The 9944-nt window shown below is 32.6% G+C and overlaps 1 protein-coding gene across 1 annotated transcript in view; it reads left to right on the top strand.

Annotated features, from left to right (window-relative positions):
• Positions 1 to 5726, top strand: part of LOC107646059 (flowering time control protein FCA) — an 11104-nt gene extending 5378 nt beyond the window's left edge. Inside the window, exons 2-15 of the mRNA XM_016350252.2 lie at positions 47 to 117; positions 450 to 528; positions 673 to 755; positions 865 to 916; positions 1775 to 1822; positions 1956 to 2020; positions 2640 to 2688; positions 3017 to 3096; positions 3177 to 3241; positions 3590 to 3649; positions 3765 to 4062; positions 4454 to 4618; positions 4701 to 5333; positions 5503 to 5726. Of these exons, the coding sequence (XP_016205738.1) occupies positions 47 to 117; positions 450 to 528; positions 673 to 755; positions 865 to 916; positions 1775 to 1822; positions 1956 to 2020; positions 2640 to 2688; positions 3017 to 3096; positions 3177 to 3241; positions 3590 to 3649; positions 3765 to 4062; positions 4454 to 4618; positions 4701 to 5333; positions 5503 to 5559 (1805 nt within the window). The 3' untranslated portion in view covers positions 5560 to 5726. The remainder of the gene's footprint in view (positions 1 to 46; positions 118 to 449; positions 529 to 672; positions 756 to 864; positions 917 to 1774; positions 1823 to 1955; positions 2021 to 2639; positions 2689 to 3016; positions 3097 to 3176; positions 3242 to 3589; positions 3650 to 3764; positions 4063 to 4453; positions 4619 to 4700; positions 5334 to 5502) is intronic.

Raw genomic sequence — 9944 nt, 5'->3', positions numbered from 1 at the left:
GCTAAGTATTCTTAGTATTCTTTTCGCCGGCAATTCTTCTTTGCAGATCAAGCAGATGGTGCGTGTCATGTAAAAGTTTATGTTGCACCGGTTCCAAGAACAGCTACCGAGGCTGATGTAAGTCCTTTCGCCATAAGCATCACTTAGGATTTTTTAAATGCATAATACGATTGTTTTGCTAAGTATTCTTTTCGCCGGCAATTCTTCTTTGCAGATCAAGCAGATGGTGCGTGTCATGTAAAAGTTTATGTTGCACCGGTTCCAAGAACAGCTACCGAGGCTGATGTAAGTCCTTTCGCCATAAGCATCACTTTGAGATATTAGGATTTTCAAGTTTCAAATGATAAGATTTGTTGTGTCTTTTGCCTGCTGGCACACTGGCTTATCAACTTGTAACCGTTTCTTACCCTTCCATCTCTTTTCATTTTCTACTTTTAATTTTTAATCAGATCCGCCTGGTGTTTGAAGGGTATGGGACTATTGTTGAGGTTGTTCTTTTAAAAGATAAGAGAACTGGTGGACGACAAGGTATAAGCTATGTTTCATCATCAGTTTGTGTAATTTGGTTTCCCAATGGTTGCAAGGATTAATGACTTTAATTTGACACTACCAGTAATCACATACCATATCTGAAAGAAATCACACTAGTTCAAATTTTGATCAACCTTGTAGGAAGTTGTTTTGTGAAATATGCAACATTAGATGAAGCTGAGAGAGCCATTAAGGCTTTAAACAATAAGTATACATTTCCTGGGGTAAGGACAACATTACCTATGATGGACTCGAACCTTTTCTTTCTGCTATACAGCTTATTATTTCAAAGTTAAACATATATTTATTGTTGGGCTCATTTACATGTTCTAGGAATCATCTCCTGTTGTTGTCAGATATGCTGATCGGGAACGTGAACGGCTTGGTAACTCTTTCAAATTTTACTTCCTTCAAAACTTATGAGATAAATACTGTATTAGTGTGCCTTAACCAGGTTCCACTTCCTAGCTGATTAATAGATTATATTTTCTCTATCTAGTTTGGTTCAGTTTAAAGAAGGTTTTGAATGCATGCTGTAGTTTAGTTTCTCAAGGAAAAAATAGTGAAAAGAACAGGTTTCACACTGAAATGTGAACTCATAGGCATATATAGCTTCATCTTGTTCTCTCCCTTTTTATTTTATGGTAATTACACAAACCTTGCTTGAATTTTCTTTATTTGTTACAAACTTCCCTTGACATATGGTCTGTTGAGGGAAGTTCCTGTGTGTTCTCAAAATAGAGAACAGTATCGTATATAACGAAGGTAAAACTCAAGGGAGGTGAGAGTAATTCTATGTTTGTTTGTGTGCACACAAGCGTTTTGAAGCTGCGGTTTAGCCTTGGCACTGTATGTGTCCACACTGAATCTTTATATGTTTTGTTTTTAGACCCCTTTTTTCTTTGGCTTCCCTTGAAAATTGAGAGTCAGCCTTGATGCAATGGTAGTTGCTGCCTTGTGACTTAGAGATCATGGGTTCTAAATTTCAAATCATGGAAAAATAGTCTCCACTCACAAGGGTTAGACTGCATACATTTACCATTTTACTCTCTCTAGACCTTACCAGGCAACAGGTTTAAATTTAACACTACAAAGAATCATCCTATTATATTCAAACATTGAGTTTTATTGATAAAAACTTGTCATTTAGCGTAGTATACTGTCTTCAGTGAGTGATGAGTAATTAAAAGCTTCATACTTGTTTGTGTATTAGTCATTTGATTCATATTTATTCCTTTTCTAGGGGTCCGAACATTTGTACGGAACGTGGAAAAGAAAGATCCTTCAGAAGGTAAATTCTCATCCTTTTTCCCAAGATAACCCATCGCTTACTATTTTCTAACATAAGTTTTCATTCTTTATGCTGTTGCTTTTAGCTTATCACTTCATATTTTATTTCATTTTTTGTTCTTATGTTTCTTCAGAGGTTGCTGATAAAGTATTTGTTGGTTGCATCAAGAAAGAAGCTTCGAGAAACGAAATAGAAGAAGTATGTTTCACCATTCAGATCCAACCAAATATTTTTCCTTAACCTAATTACAAGTTGCTATGGTATCTTTCTTATTATTGAATGTAGTCCAATATTCCTTTTATTTCGCTTGATGATGTGCAAACTGTAGAAATGTGTCTAGACCCACACCATTGCAGGTGTCTCCAATTAAACTGGAAACAGATATTAGAGACAGAAATATTCATAATCATATTGATACATGTGTTGTTATGGTTAACAGATAGCCCGAAAAGCTGGTTACCATCGTCTACTATCTGCTAGTTTTTTGCTGCCTGATTCAGTTTAAGATGTGTTTCTTTCTAAATTTTGCCAAGTCAAAAATATATCTTCCGAAGGAACTTTGTAGATAGTAACATTTTTATTTCGTATATCAAAATTAGTTATTCAATTTCCAAACATTACGTGAAACAATCACCTAAGTGGGTAGATATGATATTTTCTTCTTTATTATGGTAGTCATCAATTTTGCTTTGATACGAGATTATTGTTTATTGTTTGCTTAAGATATTATGGAATATTCTGTGTAGTCTGCATGGCTGTGTGTGATATCCTAGGTTTCATACTAAGTTTCTAAGTTTTGTATCCACATTTTCTGCAGATATTTTCTGCTTATGGAAATATAGAAGATGTCTTCCTGCACAATCGTGGTTGGTCCCTATTCCTGTAATATAATGTTCTTATCATTTCTGTGGCTTTGAAGAATACACAAACCTGATATTTTTGTTTCTTTACTGGACATTGTATTTCAAGGAGATCATACACCTGATTAACAAAAATAATAACTTATTAAGAATGAAGAGAGAGAGCTCTCCCTCCCCACTCCTCACTTAGCTCAGTGTATGAGGAAATTCAAATTATTAACACTTTGGGTCTACGTCATCAAGTTGTGCTTATTTTTGTTGATGATGCTATTATACGTGGTTTTCCTTTTCACCTAGCATGCTTGTCACATGGATGCATTTCTTGTTTTCCAAGGATATGCTTTTGTCAAATTTTCTAATAGAGAAATGGCGTTGGCGGCAATCAAAGGGCTGAACAACACATTCACAATGAGAGTAAGGCAAATATTGTGCCTGATACATATTGTTATGACTTCTTTTGAATGGATACTAAACTGTCATGTTTAATCATTCAGGGTTGTGATCATCCATTAATTGTTCGTTTTGCGGAGCCAAAGAAACCAAAGACTGGAGATCCAAGGTTTTACTGTTTGCCTCTTTATATTTCACACAACTCTATGTTCATGACAGTCTTTGTTATTAATATATTAATGCAAAACTACACGACATGTTTATTTGTTTTGTTTTATTATTAATGAACAAAATATGACACAGCGTATTCTTCATGCATAACTCTACAATTTTCTTGTTATGCATTATTCATCTAGTATATGAAACCCTTTATACTTACAAGATATATTTAATAAAAATAAATACTTCTTGCGGAAGGAAAACTCCAATATGATAATACCTTTCCAGCCAGTAGAATATTGTTGATGGATCTAACTCGGGAATTTTGTTCATGCTGTTTATTTGTTTTTCTTCCCAGAGGCAACTTTTTAAATGGAAATGGAAATTTTGGTCCCCTTCCTCAGGAATCAGCAGTTTGGTTTGTTTGTTTCTTTATCCTCCTCTTTCTGACCTTTGTTTTTTTTTTTTGGTTTTAGTAATTACTACATGCATTTGACATGCTAAAGGAGTTTCTGATTAATATCTTGTCACAGGCCAGTGCCAAATTTCGGTGATCCAAATACTAGAGGAAGTATTATGCCTATGGCTCCACATCGTTCTACAATTGCACACCCACAAGTTTCTTCTCATATGCAGAATTGGGAACCTGGGGCTAACATGGTGCCCCAGCCATTTCCTATCCCACAGCCACATTCACAATTGACTTCGATGCCTTTGCAGTGCAATCAAGCTCCGAAGATGTCTTCTCAACCATTTTATCCTGAGGTGCAGAGACAGTTGCATCCAACAGATATGTCAGTGCAAAATATAGAGCAGCAGCCAAGTTCACAGGTTAGTGACTATTGGGTAATACAGTTATCAATCATTCTTTGGAAGTCACTCTTTCAGGGACATTTTGGTCGTAATGTAAGTAAATTAATGTTATTGAAGAGGTTGACTAATGCTGCTGAGTTGATAGTTAGGTACTTCTTGTTATGTTTTTGTTGTCAATTAAATCATATTTACAATTTTTTGCAGTTACTGTTTAAAGTTAGTCATACAATTCTTTTTGTGGCCTTTGTAAATGCAACAACTTTGAGTGTTCTTTTCTGAAGAAAGATCTGTATCTCCGACTATTAACTACATTGCTAACCACTAAATGAATTATCATTTGACTAGTTACTAGTTAAGTTTATTTGTTTCTCAGCCCGCAATAATTTTCTTGCTTTAATGTCTTTTGCAGACACCTACGCAGAGTGTAAGCAATTCTAATACAGTTGCTGGCAGTACTTCACCTGATATGCCTACTAGTCCTGTAGATGAAGATTTTCCCGAGTGTGACTGGAGTGAGCACTACTGCCCTGATGGTCATACTTACTACTACAATTGCGTCACTTGTGAAAGCAAAGTAATGTTTCAAGCTTTGGATCTCGATCAGACATGTTTTGATTTTTTGTTATTTTGTGTGATGGTTACTCTTCATGGTGCAGTGGGAAAAACCTGAGGAGTATGCTCTCTATGAGAGAGGGTCTCTGAAGCAGCAAAAGCATGAGGATCATAAAGAATCGCAGGAGCTGCAGGAGCACGATGATCATAAAGATTCGCAGAAGCTGCAGGAGCTCGAGGATCATGAAGATTCACGGAACCTGCAGGAACACGTGAACCATAAAGATTTTCAGAAACTGCAAGAGCACGAGGATCATAAAGATTTACAGAAGCTGCAAGAGCACGGGAATCATAATGATTCATGGAGGCAGCAAGAGCACGGGGATTATAATGATTCACGGAAGCAGCAAGAGCACGAAGATCATAAAGATTTGCAGAGGCCGCAGGAGCACGAGGATCATAAAGATTTGCAGAGGCTGCAGGAGCATGAGGATCATAATGGTTCACAGAGGCAACAAGGGCACGGGGATCATAATGATTCACAGAAGCCACAAGAGAACGAGGATCATAAAGAATCACAGCATCAGCAAGAGCATGAGGATCATAAATATTCACAGAAGCAGCAAGAGAACGAGGATCATAAAGAATCACAGAAGCTGCAAGAGCTTGAGGATGATAGCTGTCTTTTGTCACAATTATCATTATCCTCCTCTGCACAAGTTGCTCAAAGCCAAAAGGTGCTTTCTTTGATGTATCTTTCCCGTTAACAGGATCAGGCAAGGGAGAAAAAACTCTCCCCAACTGATAAACAGGGTTGTATGACAACATTTGTTTGTCTGAAAGTAACCTCTATTTAGTCAACAGTTTCATGGTTTGTTACTTGCCTAACACTGTAATCTTTTGCAGGAAACAGATAATGATCAAGGGCACTCAAAAGCAAGTTCTGTTGTTGGACAGGGGTGATATAGTTTTTCTTGTTGGGTCACTGGTAGTGGTATGACATACTGTTCATAACTATTTTTATTGATAGAAACATTAACCATTATTATTATTATTATCATAAAATGGCTTTAAAATTTCTAAGGAACTATATTTTATTTTCATATTAATATGGACATTAATATTATTTATTTATTTTGAGGAACTTTTATTCAGATGCAAAGAATGAAAGTTATCATCCTATACATTCTCCTTTAATTAGTTATTTTGGAAAGGAAATACATTGCAAATATGAGCTACACATTCTTTGATCATCCGATCAATTATTAACAATGTTTGTAACATGGATTATGATGCTGCTAATAGTAATAGTTGACGTTCTTCTATTCTTCTTTCAATTATACCAATATTTAAAAATTTACCAAATAAATACAGGTTGAAATGATTTGTGTGCGCGTGTATAGGTTTATCTTCTGCACATTTATTTATGAGTAATTATCCAAATCAATTTCTAAAAGTTTTAAAAGCAGACATTTTAGTTTACAAGAAAAATTAATACACAAAAACATTTTCAATGTTTTACTTTGACAAACAAATCAATCCTTAAAGATTTTAAAAGTAGATATTTTAATTTCTCAAAAAAAAAAAATTAATACACATCAATTCTCAATATTTTTTTGTCAGAAGTCTCTTATCTATTTTTTGACGTAATTCAGTAACGGAGAATGTTGAGTTGGTATGCAAATTTATACATGTTGGAGTTAAGCAGATGAGACTAAAAATGGTCCTAATTCTTTATTTAAAATGAAAATTCTATTTATAGTAGATAAAATTTAATAACCTACAAGAGAGTTACTCTAACTTAATAAAATAAAATATCTGTTTTTACTTTTACTATGTGTCAATTTTTATTATTATTAGTTTAGTTTTGTGCACGTGGATGATGATATTAACATATTGATACACTTCTTTCACTGAAAACAAGCAAGGTGAATACTGATATTTTGAAATTCAAATTAAAATATTTTCTTTTAATACAAACATACTTTTTAATATCAGATTCTTGTTAACAATTTGACATTATGCATATGGAATTAAGTTGCAAATTTGACACATTTATTTTTTGTTAATATAGCTTTTGCGCACATTATAAATCAAAGAAAAATAATATGTATGTGCCATATAGATGTGTATATTAAGTTAGTCTAATAAGATTTAGTATATCTCTTTTTGTTGGATTTGGAATTGTGTATGTAATGAGAATAGTTCAATAATATTTTTTTTTTTGAAAAAATACTATATTAGAAATCAGATAGGTTAACTTAACCTTAAAAGTTAATGATTATAATATCTACTAGTATTCTTTTTCTAATAAATATTTGAAGAATTTAGTAAGTTATTTTGGAAAATAGACGGGAGATTGTCATGTCTAACAGAAAAAAGCGTTGAGGATTGATCTGTGTATTAATTTTATTTTTAGGTTAAAATATTCGTTTTTAAAATCCTTGGAGATTGATTTGGATAATTATTCTAATAGAAAATGAATTGGGAACTGATTTATCTACCGAAATAAAATTTTAAAAATATTTTTGTATATTAATTTAAAAAAAAATTAAAATATTTACTTTTAAAATTTTTGAGCACTAATTTGAATAATTACTCTTTATTTATTATATTCTTATGGTGAAAAATTGTACTAATGTTAGAAATGCAACCACAAAGTACATGATCCAAAGAGTAAAAATATAATGTTTAAAGATTGTTAATACTATATTGATCAATCATCAAATTAAGCTACTAAAAACTATGACATTGATTCTATTAGAGATGATTAAGTTCTATATATGTACTTTTTTCCTTTTTGATATATAAATTTGGAATTAACTGCTAACTCCAATATCTATGTACATTTTATGGTGGTTATGATTGTTAGAGTGGAGTTTTGTGGATATCATCCTTCAAAAGATCGGTTTTGATATTAGATGGCGAAGATGGGTTAAGGAGTATGTTTATGTCGGTCGACATCTAAATCCTTTAAGATGGAACGAAGTTTAAGACAAAGCGATCTTCTTTTTCCTTTTTCTTTGTTCTTGTTGTTGATGTGCTCCATAAGATAGTAGGTGAAATTGTGAGGAATAGTAGGATTTTTCCGTTGTTGGTTGGAAGGAACAATATTTAATTGTCTCACCTACAGTTTGCGAATGACACCATCTTATTCTGTTCACAGGATGAGGTTACAATTAGGAATTACAAGAGGTTTTTGCGGTGTTTTGAGGTGATGTTTGGGTTGAGGGTTAATTTTGATAAATTCAGCTTGATTCCAGTTAACTGTGAGAGGAAGTGGATGCGGAGGATGTACAAATTATTGGGGTGTAACCGTGTAAGAAAGCATCCTTGCCATTTAAATATCTTGGTGTTTCACTTGGAGCAAATCTGAGACCTATCAAGACATGAAAACCGATTATAGACAAGGTGAAAAAAAAAACTCAGTTTGTGGAAGAGAAATTCAGTTTGTGAAAAGTGAAAACTTATAAATAAAGCTGGTAAGCTTGTTCTAATTAAATTAGTACTTAATAGTTTGCCAGTGTACTACCTTAACTTATACAAAATGCCAAAAGCAGCGGTAGAAAAGTTAATCTCACTGTAGAGGAAATTTCTATGGAGTAACGCAGATGGCAAGCATGGGATACCATTAGTGAAATGAAAAATAGTACAAGCTCCAAAAAGGCTAAAAAATTTGAGAGTGGGGGATGTAGTATTTCAGAATACAGCTCTTTTATTCAAATGGTGGTGGCGGTTCTCTAATAAAGATTGTCTATTATGGGAGAAGATTGTGTGTTCTTGTAATAATTTAAATTCTAATGTATTGCTTTCTCATCAGTCTGTACCTACTAGAGAGGGTCCATAGAAGGATATTTGCCAATTGCAGATAAATGAACAGGAGGTGAGGGAGAAGATGATATGGGGTTTATCTTTGGATGTAGAAAATGGTAGAAGAGTCCGATTTTGGAAAGACAATTAGTTACTAGCTGGCAGGCACGGACCTACACAGAGGCATGGGGGGCACTTGCCCCCGCTCTGATTTCATTTTTTAATATATAATATGCCTCCATTTTAAATTTTAAATGATCCCACTACAAATAAGCTAAGCCCAATTATTTAAAGTTCTAAATTCATTTTATCTTTTTATCATTTTGACTATTAGTTAACCTAATCAAATTTAGTCTTCTCCCGTTCTCAAATCCCAGCCGTCACTCATTTATTCTCTTAAACCATCTTCTTAGTTTCATATTTTCAACCTTCTTTTTCTATTCATTGTCTAGTGGTCATCTTCTCTTCATTAAAAGATACATTTTAAATTCTATATTTTGTTTTGTATAGCTCTTTATGATTCTGTATCTTTTAATTTCATTGTTTCTCTTTTTGATATTTTCAATTACAAATTTTAATTCAAACAATTTTAGTTTAGATATTAATCTATTTTTTTATTCTCTTTATGGATTTATATATTTTGTTTTATTCTCAATTTAGTGATCCTTATTATTTATTTGTTTATCTTTCGTTTTATTCTATTATATGTAATTATATTGCATATAAATTTTTAAAATGAATTGATCAATTTACTAATTTAGAATATATATTTTTATTTTTAGAAATAGTAATGGAAAAATATTTCAAAAGAAAGCTACCACTAGAATCTGAAGTCACTCCATTAGTCTCTTCTAATAAAAAGAAATTCTTATTGTTGAGACAAAAAAGTATATTGTTTATCCATTGGTGTTTCTTCTGTTGAAATTAGCTTTGATTCTACCTGTGGCAATGGCATCAGTTGAAAGAACATTTTTTGCTATCAATATCATAAATAGTCGACTTTGTAATCGAATGGGAGATGAGTGGTTGAATGAATGTTTGGTTACATATATAGAAAGAGAGACATTCAATCAAGTTGATAATGAAATAATTATTCAATATTTTCAATATATGAAAACAAGAAGAGAAGTACCTTCAAAATTTGAAGAGAAGAAAGTTAGCGGCTAATGTAATTTTTGATTGTTTTTTGTATTCGAATAATTAATGTGCACTTTTATTTTTTAAATTTAAATTAATATATCTTTTAATAGTAATATGTATTATTTTTATCCCTTCAACGTAAATTTTCTGAATTCATCATTGTATATTGTATCCCTAATATATTCTCTTTTAATCATTTTGGAGTAGGTGTCTTGGAAAAACTAACTTATTTGACAGTTTTCATCCTCCACAACTTTTTTGGTGACTGAAATAAATTAAACAAAGAAAAACAAAAGAAACAAAACAAGGAACTGCTTAAATAGAGAGACAGTCCCGTTTAAGACTACTCTTAAACTCCTCCCAAGGTGAAAGAAGCTCCACATGCGAAAGTTGTAACT

This window comes from Arachis ipaensis, chromosome B06, assembly GCF_000816755.2.
Source record: "Arachis ipaensis cultivar K30076 chromosome B06, Araip1.1, whole genome shotgun sequence".
NCBI lineage: Eukaryota > Viridiplantae > Streptophyta > Magnoliopsida > Fabales > Fabaceae > Arachis > Arachis ipaensis.
The sequence above is the reverse complement of the archived record's forward strand: the minus strand, read 5'-3'. Positions and strand labels throughout refer to the sequence as shown.